We start from the raw sequence: 18653 nt of genomic DNA, 5'->3' as shown, positions 1-18653 counted from the left end.
CGCTGTTCTGAATGCCCAGAAAGGAACACGAAGGTCACAGCATCGTGACTTTTGTCCTAGAAAAGTAGTATCTTCGAGAGTCAAGAAAAGTCTCTGTGTAAATACCACTCAGAGCGTGAACAATAAATGCACATGGAGAGCCCTCTGGTGCACTGGGTGTACCTTTATTATGACCTCGTTCACTAACAGTTCCGTGATGCAAGGTTACCATACACAGTTAGATAATGTCTGCATTGCACATCTAAGGCTATACAGCAAAAGAACCAGAATTAGTACAAATACAGGAACTATATTTACATTCTGTATACCCAAGCTCCAAACATCAGATAATATTTACATAATAAAACATGAAAATGAAAATCAGAAATTAATAATGTACATACATTGTTGCTGATGTGCTCAACTCCTTCACTGGGGAGAGATCAGTTTGCAAAGTCCTGGTTCAAAAAGGCCACTTATGTTCATGGGTTTGTTTAATGCACAAGGATGGTGACGTGAGAATTGAAATCTCAATGGACAAACACTTTAGAGCCACAAAGTCTAAGATGGTGCCTTCCACGTGGGAAGGCTGATGGAGCCCTCAGGCGAACTGATGCCAGAACACGCAGCGTGAAAGTAACTCGAAGACACGAAACGACACACGACAGCCAGGTTCGGCGAGACCAACCTCAGCTCGGACTTCCCATCTGAGTACAGCTACTTGGCTGTGGGTTTTTAACATGAAATTTGTATCAACTCTAATTTCTTCCTTTAAATGATTTAGCGACTTTCCCAAGATTTTATGGGGCTCGAATACGAATTTCATAAATGGCCTTTTGAACAACAAAAGCAGATAATCTCTCAGCTGATAATTCGATTCTAAGGAAACACAAATCAATGCATTCCTATCTCACACAGCAAGGGTTTGGCCACACACTTGGCTGAGTCATCCAGGGTGAGCGGCTGCAGTCCTCCGAGTCAGAGTCCTGTTTAAAGTACATTCAGCACAGCTTCTGTGAGCAGCAGCAGGGTTAGAATTCTCTTTAAGGAGCAGGTTAACAATCACATTTTAAAAAAGGACCCAAAAGGAAAGATGCAGGAGCCCAGTCAAACAAACCAACAACAAGCCCTGACACTGCCCAGGAGCACCGAGTGGCAGGCAGCACCAGGGATGCCGGTACTGGCAGGTGCCACGCGCGAGGTCAGCCTCTCTTTTTCAGTCCAATGTGCAATTAATTACAGCTGTATAAATATACAAATACCTTACAGAATTTAATTTAATTAAATAATTAGAGAACAAGCAGCAGGCAACAAAGTCTTTGCTTTGAAATATGTGCCAGGAGAAGTCATTTTACTTTTAGATCCTAAAAGGCCTTTTGCAATGATTTAATTGATTCATCTTAAAAGAGCTGGAAAATATCCAGCAAAACTCTGAGTGTCTGTGTAAGTTCTACAGAGCTGAAGGGAAAACAGATACATAAAACAGTGGTTTCCTAGTCGGGAAGATCATCTTCCCTTGCCATCAGTGAACAGTGTGCTGGAATTTAGGACCCGCCCAGCTGCCAGAGCAGCCCTTCCCGTGCCCTGGCCGTGTGCAGGGGCTGGCCGGCCCCCGCACAGCCCGGCCTGAGAGCTGGCTGACCCCCAGGCAGGCGCAGGAGGCGGGCGTGAGCACTGGCTTGGTGCGGGCTGTGAGGCCGTATTTTGCTTTGGCAGGAGACAGGAGGATGGGGATCGAGGGAGCAGAGGGTTACTTTTAACTAGCATTCATGTCTCCTTCATTTGTGTAAGGGTTTTCTGTCTTGCTTTTTTTTTTGCTTGTTTAAAGGAGTGATTTGGAAAAAAATTAAAAACCCTCAAAAGGTGGTTTCCTTAAAAGGTCAAGTTCATTCCTCAACTTTCCTGGCCCCATGGCTTCAGCTAAAGCCTCATAGTTTCTGTCAGAAACCTTCTCTCAGAACTTCAAAGTGGGGATGAAACTGTCTGGAAAGGGAACATCAACCCTGAAACTTCCAGCTCCAATTTGAAGATGGGCCCTAGAGAAAGAGGGGGTACCAAAAGGGGCTGCCTGTACCTGTCAGCCGCAGCAGAGGCCCTTCGGACGGGGAGAGCACACGAGACCCCGCATTCTCACGAGGCCTTCCTGCTTGGGCACGTGACGAACAGTTCAGTGCCGCCTATTCTAAGAGCTGACACTCCAAAGCAAAGACTTTCCAAGCCAGTTGTGTTTGAGTTAGAAGAAGAAACCAAAGTCATTTCAGTGTATCACACGATTACTCTCCCTCAGCCTTCCCCACCTATTGCCACACAGACATGGATCCTTCCATCAAACTTTGTAACAGCAGCAGCATCCATGATTTGATTCTAAAAGTAATCTTCAATGTCATTTCCCTGAAATTAGATTTAATTCCGGCCCAGGAAGCTGTCTCTAAGCACGGACAGATCCTAGATTGGGGTATACAGCAGAAGGGCATATTGTGTCCATTAAACAACACGGAAACCTCTACATTAAAAATGTTGCTTAGAAAAACTAGTAACATTACTGTTAGTGACCTATGTTTTAAGGAGAAGAAAGTTTAAAAAATCTAGAGTTTTATTGACCACTTTTCAGATAAGGGCACAGCCTGTGGTTCTGTCCTTTCTTTTATTACACTCTCCCTGACTCACTTCCGCCTCTTTGCAAGGCAATTATAAGGAGTGCAGCTGTGAGCCCTGTTCTGAGATGAGCCCAACCGGGGAGGGTGGAAGCAAGGTCTGAGCCTGCCCAGCAACTACCCCACAGAGTGCGCGGCCCCTGCCCTTGGCTGCTAAGGCAAAGCCATCCAGTTCCCCAGCACCTGAGAGTCAGCAACCCCAAGGCTGAGACCCTCAGTCTCCACAGGGCGGGAACCAGCAGATACTGTCCTGAATGCCCACGGGATGGTCAAGCAGAGAGGTCTGAGCAAGGGAGGTAAACGGTGGTATAAACAACCTAAGCCGACTAATGGCAAAGCTACTCAAGGAACTGGGGCCTTTTTTCCTCCCTGTCACTCTGAAACCCTTGTCGGCAGCTGAGAGAAAGTGTATCTTCCATGCTGGCGTCTGGAAGAGCCGACCCTGACCTGTCAGGAGACTATCAGCTTCCTCCTTCCCTCTCTGGCAACGCTTCCACACCCGCTTCCACACCCCATGGAGAAGCAAGGTGAGGCCAGCGGGTGCGCCACGAAACCCTGGGGCCAGGGCTCAGGTGGGGTCTCTTCTCTGCCCCCAGATGTCCTTTCGTTTTGTTTTTAGTGGTGGGAGTGGCTGGTTTTAATCCTGGGTCCAGAAAGCAAAGTCTGCCATGTCTGCTTATTGATGAGTATAGGGACAGGCATCACTGAAAGTCTTTTCAATCTGACAGAGATCATTGAAAATAACCACTGGGTTCAGAGTAGACTTCCAGGTTTACAAGTGAAAGCTGCATTTCTTTGATCAACAGGAGCTACATTCACAAGGTCATTACTCAGCATTACCACAATGACCATCAAATTCCTCGTCAGAAAGCGAAGCACTCCCCCTTGTGGGACATCTGTGTATGACATCACAGATTGCAAACGGGCCATCATCACCAATGCCAAGAACAGAACAGAGAGGAGGCTCCCTCCCAGATGAGCAGCACAGTTCCCAGGAATCCTACTGACCCTCCCACCCACCCACCCTACGCTCCTTGGAAACCCAACATCCTTGGCTCTTCCCTTTTGACAAGTCAGCAGCGGCCACTGCCGCAGGCCTGTTAAAAGCTCTCTCCTCTCTTCTCTTCCACTGACTGAAAACTGCATGACCATGTTCTAAGCAAGCCCGATTTCAGAGAATATACCTGTCCCATTGCTGAGCTCACCACAACCTTCTCCCTGACTGGAAACGCAGGGATTAGTGAGGGAAGAAAGCAACAAAGGGAAAAAGGTAAGCTTTTCCCTCTCAGCTTCCAAAAAGGCCAGATGTCTCCTCCCTTTGTCTCTAAGCCACCCAAGAAAAATTAAAGTTGACAGCACAAACAGAGAAAAGAAAAAAATGTATTATGTTGTCTTGAAAAAAGACAGATAGCCAAAGACAGCAGTACAGACATCAGAGGTGGTCACAGGGGGAGCGCTCATACAAAAGGAAGCCAAGATATACCAAAAATAATTTGGAGAGTCACTGGATTTCCCTCTCTCTGTTTTTTGTTTGTTTGTTTTGTTTTGTTGTATGTGTTTTTCCCCTTTTGTTAGGCCACATGCTACTAACAAGATTCTCAGCACAGGAAAAAAGAAAAAGGGTACAGAGCAATGGAGATAGGGAACAGGAGCTAGAAAAAGTGCTGGACAAGAGGGAAAAGTAGTTAAGCCACAGGATTACATACAAGAGCAACCGTCAAGAATCACAAAGAGAAACGAGAGGTAACACTTCCTTTATCTCTGGGAAGGCGCGTGAGGGTGCGCAGCAGTCGCTCAGTACTTCAGCTGGCTCGAGCCTCTGAGGGAGAGTTTCGACCTATGGGTGACAGAGAGAGAGGCCCGTTAGGAAACTGGATCCAGATGTTTCTCCCTCACAGGCCTCTTCCCCCATGAGCCCCTCCTTGGACTTCTTTCTAAACTGCGCTGCAGACCCAGGTCTCGGGCTCTCTGAACCAACAGGCTACACGGTGGTCTTCCTGCTGGGGGACCTGCAACGCAGCCCTTCAGAGGATGGGAGGCTGGTCATAGTGCTGAATACTGACTGGCAGGCGGTAAGGGCCTCCCAATCTTCCCTTTGCTCAGCCCCACAGACCCTGGCTGCAGACCCTTGAGAACAAAAAGTCAAAGCAGATCAGTTAAATGCAAATGTGACCAGGGTCTCCTTAGCTGCTCGGGACACCAGGTGATAGCTTGTGAGAAGCCGAGGCCTCGTCAGCACCCCACAACCGCACTTACACCCCTGTCCTTCCTCTATTTTAAATCTGTTTGCAACAAGACTTCCTTCCCTATTTATGCTGATGTTCCTGGGACTGAAAGCCAAGGAAGGGAACGCAGGGACAGCTTCTTACCGTATTGTGCCAGCAAGGAGTGGATTAAAGGCATATAACCAGTCACTCATGTCTTTGTCGTTGAGAGCCTGCAAAAGGACCCCACGGTGCTTTGTGCATACAGCGAAGATGTTAGGACTCTGAAAGAGATGCAGGTAGATGAGAAAGTTACGAGGGCTATGAGCAATGGGGACACCGGCCATATTCACAGGGCATACGGCACTTCGCACTGGCACTTCAGAGAGCCAAATATACAGGAGAGACACTGTATCACACAACAGAATCCAGAACTCAAAAGGGAAGGGCATGCCTGGCAATGAGAAGTCGAGAGAGGGCAGGACTGACCTTCACCATGGCCTGCTGGTCCTCGCTGTATTCCACCTGCGCTGTGGACAGGTTAATGATGCCACGTTCCACTGGGTCTTTGTCACTGTTATAGATGAAGACGTAAGGGCGACGGACCACAACAAAATGCTTAGCCCAGTTGCTGGAAAATGGCTCCTTGAAATGCAGGTATCCTTTTTTGGAAACCACTGAGCTAAAAAGGACAATAGAAGATAGGTTTGTTTCTCACAAAAAGAAAGTGATTATAGCCAAAACCGGTTTGGCTCGGTGGATAGAGTGTCGGCCTGCGGACTGAAGGGTCCCAGGTTCGATTCCGGTCAAGGGCATGTACCTGGGTTGTGGGCACATCCCCAGTGGGAGGTGTGCAGGAGGCAGCTGGTCGATGTTTCTCTCTCATCGATGTTTCTAGCTCTCTATCCCTCTCCCTTCCTCTCTGTAAAATATCAATAAAAATAAAAAATAAAAAAAAATAAAAAGAATCCTCTAAAAAAAAAAAAGAAAGTGATTATGAGCTGAGAACCATTAAAATATGTCTCACCTAGGCCAAGTCCCTCGTGTGAAAAAAACAGGACAATGATCTATTTGGTCTAGGACAGGGGTGGGCAACCCCTGGCACGCGTGCCAAACATGGCACGCCAGTAACTTTTGCTGGCACGCGAAACCCTCTCTTATAATCTTCCATTTACAATTTTTTTCTTAATATCGACTTTTTTATTTTTCAGATAAATTCAGTGTAGGTGCATCTTAGATAAATAAATAATTTTACATAACAAGTTATCTTAAAGACCAAAGACATGGATTGATGAGAGAGGGGAAGAGCAATTTCTATGCCTCTGCCTTAACTCTCCCTGCCTTCCTAGATGCAACCAGTGTTTTGGTTTCATCCACATGCGCTTGTGAATCTTTGTTCTCAGTGATGAATTTTGTTAAGTCTCGTAATAGGAGTAGCCTGACGGATGAAAGTAGTAGCTCGTGCATATCTCTGAAGGTCACGAAATATAAACCTGATGTAAAATCTCTGTCGTCAGTGATGCAGCAGCAACAGTCTCACTGATAATATCAAACGGAGTCATAAAGTTTTCTGTCGGACTATCAGTGTACATGTATACATTAAAAAATAAATGTATTTTTCATCATCATATACTGTGTTTTTGTTGCTCGAATGAATTTTATTATTTCTTCAAGGTTCTTCACATACGTACACCTTAAGAGTTATCAAGTAGGTGTAACATGTTCTCAAAAAATTAGGGTTGGCACGCAGAAGAATTCTGAGTCAGAGATTTTGCTGGTTTTGGCACGCACTCACAAAAAGGTTGCTCACCCCTGGCCTAGGACCTTATCTGCCAAAGTAACACAGCAAGAGGAGACAAAGCACCACACAGCATGCTGAGCAGGTGGGTGCGTGATGGCACAGCGGGGGCGGAAACCCAGCCGGAGCTCTCACCGGATCCATGCGCATCACACTGCAACAGAGACCTCACGGAAGAGCTGGAAGCACATTCTTCTGACCTGTTTTAATACCCAGCATCTCTGGGTAATTTAGTACTCACCCTGGTCTAATTTCTTCAATATCTGGAACAAGGTTGAGAAATTCATTTTTCCCTGCTCGGGCCAAATACGGTGTTTCCACAGTTGGGACAATTTGAAACTGCTCAAATTCTGGGCAGGGACTAGAGGCCCGGGAATTGGCTTCTGGGGTCCTTTAAAAGAGAGGTTAGAGGTTAGGGACAGCAAGAGCTTCTGTAAGGAATGCAGATGTGTACAACCACCCCACCAGCAGGAACGAGGCCTCTCCGTACACCAGGGGCCCCGCAGACATCAGGGTCAGAGAGCTCGCCTGGGAGGACAAGCTGGTGTCAGAACGGTAACTGCAAATGCCACTGGGCTCATCCTTCAGAAGTTACAAAGGAGGCTGGTCACTGATGAGCGCGTGTCACTCAGACCACCTCCTGTTCTGAAGCCCTGAACTGAAGTGTCTGGAACATGACTCCACCCCCGTTTCAATTTAGTCCCAAGGTCACACCTAGCACAGCGGCTCTCAGTGAGGACCCTGACCCAGCAGCGTCAGCTGCTCCTGGAAACCGTTAGAAATTCAAATTCTCAGGCTCCACCCCAGACCCAGAGAACCAGGAACTCTCTCTGGGTGGGGTTCAGCCACGTGGGCTTTAACAAGCCCCCCAGTGATGCACTAACATCTGAGAACCACAGCCTGAGGGACTGGCAGAGAAAGCAGATCAAGGGGTGAAGGCTGTCTCTGAATGACCATGAGGTGCACAGCTGCACGCCGCCCTGGGCCAGGCCAGATTGTACGGGAGAAATAATTCCTCTGCTCTGCAGTGTTAGTTAGTCATCTTCGGACAGCAGCCTCGTCTAATTAATTGTACTTCGTCAATTACAAAAGCCCATTTGTAAATGCCTTCCCATTCCTCAAATTGGGATGCGTCTTACAATCAGTAGTGTGTCACATTTTAGCTGGCAGTGCCTTTTCTTTCTTAGTGGCATGTAAAATAATGTCTGACAGTCAATGGCAGCCGAGAATTAATTAGATTGCCTCGAATTAATTAGATTGCCTCTTTGTTATTTTCTCCAGAGTGCTGGTACATTCAGATAGACAGCTGGATGATAACGAGGTGGGCTCTGACAGGTGAGCGTAATGAAGGAGACAGGGCAAAGGACTTTGAGGTGCACTGTACCGATGAATTCACATTAAAGTTGTCTCCATTAGTCTTACCTATACATTTTTTGTATCATCAAAAATATTTTCCCTAAGATGGGGCTTCCTATGTGGGGTATGACTGAGGAGAGAAGCAGGGTGGGAGTGGAAGGACAAGTGAGCAGGACGGGAATAAGAGGAACCAATGGTTTGGTGCAGGAAGCTAGGAAGACGTGATTATTAAAAGATGTCAGTAGCATTTTTCCAGACACTGTGACACCTAGAGAAGGCTCCCCATATTTCCGGATGCTGCCTAGGGGGCTGGTGCTGCCCTCAGCTGAGAACCACTGAGCTAGAGGAAGACCGGCCTTTTCCCCAGTTCTTAGATTAGCTTCTCGCGGTGAAACCTGGGCACCTACTTCTGATCCACAGAGTTGCTCCTAGAGTCCACCAGAGAGGGGCAGGTGGAGGAGGGAGTGAGGGTTGAGCTGCTGAAACTGGACACAGAGGGATCCCGTCCAATTGGAGAGATATCCGACAACTGGAAGCAAACAGAACAGAGCGAGTGAGATTCAGATGGAAGAAACTGTCTCTGCAATAAGAAGCTTTGGCAACCAGTGACCTCACTTTAAAAAATATCCTGCTTCAGGTTGTTTAAGAAAACAAGCCTTACAGATACATATTTTATGGCCCCTGTGTCTGTTAGGAATCATGACATTTACAAAAGAGGCAAGGCTGGCTTTTTATATTGCCACTGCCCTCCCGCATTAATTAAATGACCTTATGCATGAGCCGAGCACTTAGCACAGCAGGCAAAGTTCTAAGAATATGGCAGAGGACCTGGCCTACTGGAGCTTACACTCTAAGTGAAGAAGGCAGACAATAAGCCAGTCAACACACACATCAAGAAGTGTCAGGCTCTGGTTGGGTGGCTCCGGTGGTTGGAGTGTCGCCCGTACACCAAAGGGTAAGGGTTAAATTCCCAGTCAGGGAACATACCTAGGTTTCAGGTTCAATCCCAGGTCAGGGCATGTATGGGAAGCGACCAATCGATTTTTTTGTTTTTCTCTCTCTCTCCCTTCCTCTCTCTCTCAAATCAATAAGAACATATCCTCGGGTGAGGATTAAAAGAAATGTCAGGGAGTGATAAGTGCTATAGCAAAAAATGAGTCAGGGAAAGAGGAAGTTTCATTGTTGGCTTTACAATGTGTGGTTTACAAATTTGAACTGAAAAGGAAACATCAGTGAGCCAAGCATGGGAACATCTGGAAGAAGACGACTATTCTGGGCAAAGGAATGGCAAGAGTGCAAAGACCCCGCTCGGCAGGAATGAGCCAGAAAGGTCAAGATGACTAGAATAGAGCGAATGACCCAGCAGTTCTTTAAAGTGTTCACCTCACTCTTTGTGGAAGGCAACAAAATCTCATGCCACCAAGAACCTCAGGACTTGTTCCCTGTCACACAGGACAAATTACCCCCTACAGAATATTCCCCAAGGGATTCAGGGGAAAGCCAAAATAGTCCCCATCTGATAATCACTCTAAGAGACACAGAGACATACTTTCACCTTCAGAAGTCGGTATTCTGAAAAAATCAGATACAAGAGCAGATATGTCACGCAACCATGCTATGCCCACATCAAGCCACCTAAAAGCAGCGTACGCTGGGGACAGGAAATGTGAGCGGCTCACCTTACAGTCACTGATGCTGCCGTGCACCTGGCTGAATTCTCGGTTGAAAGTGTGGGTGAGAAGTTGCAGGCACTAGGAAAAAGAAAGGCCAGCATTAAGTTTATTTTTTAAAAAAATTGTTTATTGTTCAAAGTACTAGTATTACATATATGTCCCCCTTTTCCCCTCATTGACTCCCTCTAGCCTGCCCCCTCCCCCTCCACCCCAGGCCTTCAGCACCCTATTGTCTGTGACCATGGGTTATGCATATGTGCAGACAAGATCTTTGGTTGAGTACCTCCCACCCACCTACACTCTCTCACCTTCCCTCTGAGATTCTGCACTCTGTTCCATACTTTGATGTCTCTGGATCCACACCGTTCATCACTTTATTTTGTTACTTAGATTCCACATGAGTGCGATCATGTGATACTTGTCTTTCTGGCTGACTGACTGACTTATTTTACTTAGCATGATACTCTCCAGGTCCCTCCATGCTGTCTCAAAGGGTAAGAGATTCTTCCTTTTTACTGCTGCATAGTATTCCATGGTATAAATGTACCACCGCTTATTTATTCACTCATCTACTAATGGGCACTTGAGCTGTTTTGAGATCTTAGCTATTTTAAATTGTGTTGCTATGAACATAGGGGTGGCAGCGTAAATTTCAATGGTTAAACAAAGCTCTGGACACAAGGCAGGAAGGGAAAATCACATGCCCAAGTCACAGTGGAGCTCAGATGCTGCCTAACAGCTCTAGAAATTAACTAAGCATATAGCAAGGAGCCTGTATATGCCTAATGAAAAAGGTAAAGTGTGTGGATAAAAAAGCCATTCTCAAATCTATACAAGTGAATACTGCAACATCATAGTTTAAAGTGCTTAAGAATGCAATAACATCCCTTTCATTCTTATTTTGCTTTATAATTTCTCATTTGAATTACTGCAATAGTTTTTTTCTGCCTCTAGTCCAGTGGTTCTCAACCTTCTGGCCCTTTAAATACAGTTCCTTATGTTGTGACCCAACCATAAAATTATTTTCGTTGCTACTTCATAACTGTAATGTTGCTACTGTTATGAATCGTAATGTAAATATCTGATATGCAGGATGGTCTTAGGCGACCCGTGAAAGGGTCGTTTGACCCCCAAAGGGGTCACGACCCACAGGTTGAGAACCGCTGCTCTAGTCTCTCTCTTCATCACAAATCCATCCTCTTTTTTGCTGTCAGAGAAGTCTTTCTAAAACAAATACCCGTTTAAAATATTGCCATGTCACTCCCAAGACACTCTAAACCAAGGGTGGGGAACATACAGCCCACAGGCCATATAAGACCCTCGAAATCATTTCATCTGACCCTGCCAAGGTGTTAGGGGTGAGTTAAATGTTTGACCAAATATAGCAAGGCTAAACTTTTTTTTTAATATATATATTTTTTATAGATTTCAGAGAGAAAGGGAGAGGGAGAGAGATAGAAACATCAATGATGAGAATCATTGACTGGCTGCCTCCTGCACAACCCCCACCGGGGATTGAGCCCGCAACCTGGGCATGTGCCCTTGACTGGAATCAAACCCAGACCCTTCTGTACACAGGCCAATGCACTATCCACTGACCCAAACAGGCTAGGGCGCAAGGCTAATTTTGAAGTTGATAATTTTGCACGGCCCAAGAATGATGCTATAAATATCCAAATGCTCTTGGCAGAAAAAAGGTTCCCCATCCTGCTCTAAACTCTCTAGCATGGTATGCACGATGCCCTGGCCCATCTCCCTAACTCCATCTCATGCCCCCCACAGGATTCCTTCACACTGATCATGCAGGACGGCTAGCTCCCTCCCCTGCTCCCTCTTGAGCCAGTTCATGATGCCCTCCTGTGGAGGCCTCGCCTCTGGCTCCCACAGCACCTAGACATACGCCTCTATTATATGCTTGTCACCATTTGTATGTAAGCTAATTAAGGGTAGAACTGAGTCCTATTTGTTTCTATATTCATAGTGTTAGTGCAGGCCTTAAAACAGAAGCCCTCAAAGAAGGAAGAAAATGAAACGGAAACTGACTGATCAGCTGAGTCTCATGGGCAAATACCCAGCCAAGGGAAGGGAGTCACACCTTGGTGGCCAGCTCTTTCTCTCGGTCCACCAGGCTCTCAATGTCTGCGGAGTCGTAGCCACTGCTCTCGCTGGGTGTGATGGCACTTTCAAAGGTGGTGGTTGAGATCTGAGAGGAGATGCTGGTGGAGGTGCTGAGGGTCCCACTGCTCAGGCTGGGGGACAACGAGTCGCTCAGGGATTTGGGGGCGCTGTCACCAAGTCTCTCACGCAGCAGCAGGAAGTGGCGAGTTTTCTCCACCTAAGAAGAGCAACACTGTTGCCTCAGCAAACACAAAGCTCATTACGATTTTAGTAAGAACAATATTATGTCTCACGGTGATGGAAACCTGGAAAGCCAGGATCACACGGAGGCGGTGACGGAGAGTCTCGGGCCCGAGCTTTCATCTGAGCACCCCCGCCCCCCCGATTCGTACCTCATGGATGAGCTCCAGCTTCTCCAGCTCCCACTGGTGCTCCAGGATGAGGCTGTCCCCACGGGGCCGCCAGCCAGCTAAGTTCTCTTCTCCCCGCACATAGGCCACTGATGTATCCAAGACTTTTCTCCTCCTCCTCTGCATGCCTGAGACAAGAGGAAACAACTCTTTCTGAGAAAAATCTGATTCCAGTGTTACCTCAAAATCAATGAATAATCCATATACATAATGAACTAAGAGAGACTTGGTCTCTAGATACATGGGATTTTGTTAATAATAATTCAACCCCTTTGAATTCAAAGCAATTCTCTAAATTCCTTTTAAAAGTAAGATTTACATTATTTGATAATTATGAAGACTGCAATACAACTTGAGAAAAAGTTATTATGTTAAGTGAAAATATAGAGGCGATTACATAGTCTGTACACGATGGTCCCCAATATATAAAAATACACCCACACATACACACACCCACATTCAGTAGTTCAGGTAGAATGGCAGAGGACAGATGGCTTTACCCCAACATCTCCCATTAATTTTGTAAAATGTTAAACTGTTTTTACATATAAAAGACATAAATTCATGTTAATTAAATAATCCTCAAGGAACTCTCTGGACACTATAATTAGCTGCTATTGGGACTTAGAATCATACTCAAAGTCTTCTTTTTTTAAATCTAAATCTTACCTGTGAGCCCTGACCTCTTTCCACATATGTTCTCTAAAATGATTCAAACTCATATTAACCAAATGTTTTTTTAAAAGAATCCTGACTTTTATGCCCGGGTTGCAGGCTCAATCCCCAGTAAGGGGGTATGCAGGAGGCAGCCAATAGCTGTTTTGCTCTCATATAGATGTTTCTCTCTCTCTCTCTAAAAATCAATAGAAATATTTTCAAAAGAATGCCTAATATTAAAAACAAAACCTTTTGTCCATGTTCCAGTTTACAAACATAAAAATCCAAAGTGCTGCTTAAGGCCACCAAGCTGAAGGAACAGAGCCCAAGGAGACATCAAAAAGGACACAAACAAGTTCTACTTGATTTGTCATCTCAGCACAGGAAATTCAAATTCTAGTCTGACAGCACCTGTGAAGTGATACTACCAAGTTAACCTTGGGGCTAAGCTGGAGAGCGAAAGGGTTATGAAGTTTTCCAAACAAATTCACTCTAATACACTTGACTATTGTATAATATTCCATAGCCCGGGAACATTTTGTTTGGTAAAATTTTTATAATTGTATTGCACGTCACAAACCAAAGTGTTGTAACTCAGAAAAATATAACTCACAAAAATATAGCACAAAAATCTTCTTGTAAAATCTGCTTGGTTTCTAATAAAGTTTATATCTCGCCTACATGGGTAAGGTAGATTTTTGACATGATACACTCCAAACATATGCAAAGACAACTATCACCTCCCCGTCCATTAGCTCTTACCTGGACTACCTGTGTCTGCCATTTTGCATAAACTGAGTTCATAAATTCCAGTGACTCGATTGCTATTTAAAATTAAAACAAACAATTACTGAGTATCTTATATCACAGAAACAGGAAAATCTGACTTAAAACACTCTCTCCTCTGTAGGGACTGCAACCCGCCCTCACACATAAGTAACTTTTCCTGTTCTGAACTTAATTTTTTCATATAAGGAATCTGTTTTCATCTCAATCTTTTGAACATTTTTATTTTAATAGGATGAATAAAGTTGAATGATAAAGTTTACAATACAAATGTAAAAATGTGTCTTTTCTTACTGCAAGAGAGAAAAGTTGGGGGAAGTCTGACTAGAAAATGATAACCATCAAATTCTGGGGAGTGTGACTAGGGAGAGGTACTGAACCTTCTATTATATCAGTAATACTTATATCTTATGCTGGGTGGTGATGTATAAGTATTTACTGTATTATTCTTGATACATTTTTGTATATCTTAAATATGAATAAATCTTTAAAAGAAGAAAAATTCCCTTGGTACTCTGTTAGAATAATAATGACACTTTAAAAGAAAATTCAGTCCCTGTGAACTGTTTTGGAAGTGTTCACAATGTAATATTCCTTCCTTCCCTCTTTAATTCATCCAGTCATTAGTATTTTATTAAATGCCAACATTCAAGTCACTGCATCCCAGGTGTCGGTACCATAATGGCTTACAGGTAGTGAACTAGCCTGAGACAGCAAACCAGGGCGGCCTAGGGTTCTGCTGATTCTTTACTGGGCAAACCAACTGGAAGCTAAACTTGTCTCAAAACTTACGAGTCTGGTGACTTCGAGTAGCCGCTGGCGAGATCTTGGCGTCCCGAGAATAGAAGACCATGCACACGTCCTTGGTGATGACAGCTGGCTGGATGCAATGATCCAGCTGAAAGCAGACAGGAGCGGGCTCCATTAGATACAGACGGAGCATCTGCGACAGAGTCTGTGCCACCACATTTAGAATGCTGGTCCGGGATGTGGGGCTGGAGGATTTCAGCTCTACCAACTATTTCAACAGCAACACAGCCAATAATATCTGGTGGTGTTCTTTGCAGATGCATTTAATTTCAAAGTTTTATTCTGTAATAATGGCTAGCATACTCTTCTAAATCCTTTTATGTAGCATCTTAACAACTTTCTGAGGTAAATGCTATTGTTCCAGCTTAAGAAATGAGGAAATCGAGGCATAGAGGGGTGAAATCACTTGCCCAGAGACATGCAGGCAGCAAGTGGCAGCACCGGGATTTGAACTCAGACAAGCTGCTTCCAGAGTCTGTGCTGTTTGTCACCACTATGCTCTGTCCATGATTATAAAAGCGGGAGGCGAAGTTTTCTTAAAATCATACATTCTTTGAAGAATGGTGATTAGGGTACTAATGCTCAAGCTAAAAGAAGTCATGTGACTTTTTGATTAAACAGAGATTAGGAACAGAAACTAATATAATCAGAATAGTCAGCAAAGTAGAATAAAATAACTTGCCCTGGCCGGTGAAACTGTTTGTCGGAGCAGCGTCCCATAAGGTGGGTTCAATTCCCAATCAGGGCAAGTTTGGGAGGCAATTGATAGCTGTTTCTCTCTCTCTCAATTTCTCCTTCTCTCTCAAATTAATTTTTTTAAAAGCTTATTTTTTTAAAAAATAATTAACTTCGGATGTGGAAGGAGAAAGGACCTCAGTGGAATCTTTCCTCCCTGTTTCCTGCTCTAGTCTGTCCACTGTTCAGGGCTGCCTGTTCACAGCAATTCAAGTTCCGGTTCTCCTCACCTCTAAGTAGGCCGACAAGGTCATGTAGATCTTTTCCCCATAGGGTGTCACTCGGTTGAGAAGGAGGGAGTTATGGAGGGAGCTGTCCCACACGGCCTCAAAACGGTAGAAGGTCCTAAGGTCAGAAAGGCAAGAGAGAGTCATCCGAAAGAGCTGAAGCCACCTTAGTCCAGGTACTGTCCGTCAGTAACATCACAGAACCTATGCCAAGCAGCTCTCAGTTTACTGAAATCTAACAGCAGAGTGGAACCTTTACTCCAGGAGGAAAGGGCAGGACTCCTCCTTTTGTCCCCGCCCACCATCAAGTTGGCAATGCTCTTTTTTAGTTTTTAGTTTTTAGAGTCTGCTTCTCCTCTGCCTAAAACAAAAACAGTGAGATCAACCAAAGGGATTAAAATGAAAGGATGCGTGAGTATGAACAGAAAGTAAAAGAAGAAAGAAAGACTAAGTATGATCATCTATTAATCGAGAGCAGGAAGCAAATACTCGGTAATCTGTGGGCTGCAGTCTTCATATCACAACCCACTTCTGCTGGCCTCACCGATGTCACAAATGTATCTGGGAGAATTGCTGGAGGAAACAGTATAGAAAGCCTTGCTTCAAAGAGGTTACTGTTAGCTGATGTGTCAGTAATATGATTTTTAACACCTGAGGTAGCCAACTACTATGTGTCAGTTTAAAAAAAACCCAAACTCACTCACTTGAAAGTCAATCTTACATTTAATAACTAGAAGTTTGATTTAATTTCCTTCACTATTGAACCAGGATTTTTTCTATTCCAAAAGAGAAAACAAACAGATAAGGTAAGCAGCCCTGACAGGAGAAAGAGAAAAGCTTAAAAATAAACAAAATATTTCTCACAGACTCAGATACCCAAGTAGCTAAATGGGCCTCTACCACCACACAGGACAAAAACAAAGAAAAAAGTGAACGATTATGCAAAGCTACACACAGAGCAGCAAACCTTTCAAGCTTCTGACAGAGAGAAGACAAAGAAGACAAAAACAAAACCTGAGGTTCTCTATGAAGTGAGGGGAGTAACATTCTATTTTGCAATGTAGGAGGGGAACCTCATGGGCATAAGAATAAAACAGACAGGTTTATAAATGGAATAGGAAATAATGAAAGACTCTACACAGCATTTAGGAAGCCATATGTGGAAGTGTACACACATCAGAAAGCCCTGGGCACAACAGGAGCACAGTCTTTCTCTATTCCAGGTTTGCTTAGGTTTGGGTGGGGAACACACAGAATTAAAATAGCAGTCAAAGCAACAGAAGACACAAGCATTCTGATAAACTAGAATCTCTATGTGCAAAAAAGCAAACAGAAAATACCTAGGAATATCCTTATCAAGAAAGAGCCTGAAAAAACATAGGAAAAGCTTTTGTTAGTGCAGCAAAAGAAAAAAAAAGGGAAAGATAGAAAAGCAGAAGAAACTATACTAGTAGAGGGGTTACAATGATATGGGTCCCTCTCCCAGACATTCAATTACAGAAAATGCTGGGCAGAGGAGGGAATGTGGAGACCACCTCCATTAACAACCCTTTCGGAGGTGACTGAGTATTGGAATGGTAGGAGGTTGCTGTGGGAAACAAGTCAATTATGTAACATAAATGTAGGACTTGGAAGGAAAGGAGCCATGGCCTTTGGGAGTCACACTCTGCTACCAATATGTCAGAAAAGCCCTGTAACGTGTACACATAATACACCCAAATTGGAGTTCTGTAAGTGCAACTGTAAACATTAAATAGAATAGAAGCTCTCTGAACCGAACTCCATTTAGTAACTCACCGCATTGACTTACATTCTCCATGTCCCTAAAGTATAAAGACTGATGTCCATTTCTCACTGACCATTTGAAACTAGAGATCTCTCTTATATAACCAGACCACCTGCTCCGGAGAGGTGAGCTGCAAGCTTATCAAGTGTCGGTAATATCTGGTCCCAAACCTATTTATGTAGCTGCATTACTATAATCATCTAATTTAATCAACTAATAGGCAAATCAATAAGACATTAGGACAAAGAGAATTTCTGTTCATTGTAAATCAAAACTAAGTGTAAAAACTCAGTGGACTGTTTTGATAATGGTGAGTTGTGTAAAAAAACAGTTGTTAAATTAAGTGCGGGTGAGATCAATATGAAAGAAAAGGGAAATGATAAAATTGTAATGCTAAATGATAAAAAGTTTGAAAGATATGGGACTTATAATTTCTTCATAGGCTTCTAGTTCTTGCTCCACCAAAGTAAAAGTCACAGATGATGAATTTTTTGATGGATATGGTTTTGCAAGAAAGACAACCGGACATCCAAGAAATGATCCTACAATAAATGAAAAGGCCTTGGCTTTGCAGCAAGTGCTTGACAAATCAATGTACATTTATGTAGTTTAAATTAAAACAAAAATGTTTAAAGTGTGTATCTTTTCATTATTCTTGACTTCAGTCAACTTTTTAAGCTTCTATTGTGAAAGGTAAGCTGCTTTGGACAAAACCAAATTCGTCTCCTACAGCATCTGACTTGCTGCTGGGCCCTGTCTTCTCCACAGCCCCTGCCAGCGACTCTTACGGGCAAAACGCAGAGGCTCGTTTCTTTTTTCTCCTACCTATGCAAAACTACAGCACAAGGAAACAATGGGGGAAAATTAATTCTGGCCCAAACTTTTAATCCTGTTTTTTCCCTATTGTCTTATTTTTCTCTCCCTCTTCTCAACATAGCTGTGAGCATGTTTTTCAGGAACACACAAACACAGAGAAATCCTCTGCTTATTTTGGGGGAGTAGGGTGGGTAGGGGATGAAATGAGGATTTTGAAGTGAGGAGTGAATTAGTTTCTTCATCTACATAGAAGTCACTAATGAATGAAGACTCTAATGGGGTACCAATCAGTCCCACGGGGTGACTCATCGCACTCCGTAGGTGCCCCACCTGCTGGAGTTGTGGGAAGACTTCAGGTACTTGGCAGAGATGATATTTAGGGAGAGGATGGCGTCAACCGCAGCTTCATCCACCTCAGCCTTATTCCTAATCCGCCCTAAAAGAAATAAAGACACCAGAGCATGGGAGTATTTTAAAAAGCAAGCATCTCTTCTGTTTTATGTAATAATATTCCACATAAAAATCAATTTGAAAAAGCTGGACAACCACTGTCCCAGACAAGAGAGTATAATCTTCCTTCCACGGTTTCTTAATCTCGTCCACAGACACCGAAGGGGAGGGTCTATGACTAGAATTCAAAATGT

At 44.1% G+C, this 18653-nt stretch overlaps 1 protein-coding gene across 1 annotated transcript in view; it reads right to left on the bottom strand.

Annotated features, from left to right (window-relative positions):
* Positions 1-145: 145 nt before the first annotated feature.
* Positions 146-18653, bottom strand: part of KIF1B (kinesin family member 1B) — a 116838-nt gene continuing 98330 nt past the window's right edge. The window contains 13 exon segments of the mRNA XM_023746041.1: positions 146-4470; positions 5003-5121; positions 5327-5519; positions 6877-7026; positions 8399-8520; positions 9671-9742; positions 11760-11999; positions 12175-12320; positions 13612-13673; positions 14428-14452; positions 14455-14533; positions 15411-15525; positions 18340-18445. Of these exon segments, the coding sequence (XP_023601809.1) occupies positions 4428-4470; positions 5003-5121; positions 5327-5519; positions 6877-7026; positions 8399-8520; positions 9671-9742; positions 11760-11999; positions 12175-12320; positions 13612-13673; positions 14428-14452; positions 14455-14533; positions 15411-15525; positions 18340-18445 (1472 nt within the window). The 3' untranslated portion in view covers positions 146-4427.

Source organism: Myotis lucifugus, unplaced genomic scaffold, assembly GCF_000147115.1.
Source record: "Myotis lucifugus unplaced genomic scaffold, Myoluc2.0 scaffold_621, whole genome shotgun sequence".
In the NCBI taxonomy this organism is placed as follows: domain Eukaryota; kingdom Metazoa; phylum Chordata; class Mammalia; order Chiroptera; family Vespertilionidae; genus Myotis; species Myotis lucifugus.
This window is presented reverse-complemented; position numbering and strand designations above follow the sequence as displayed.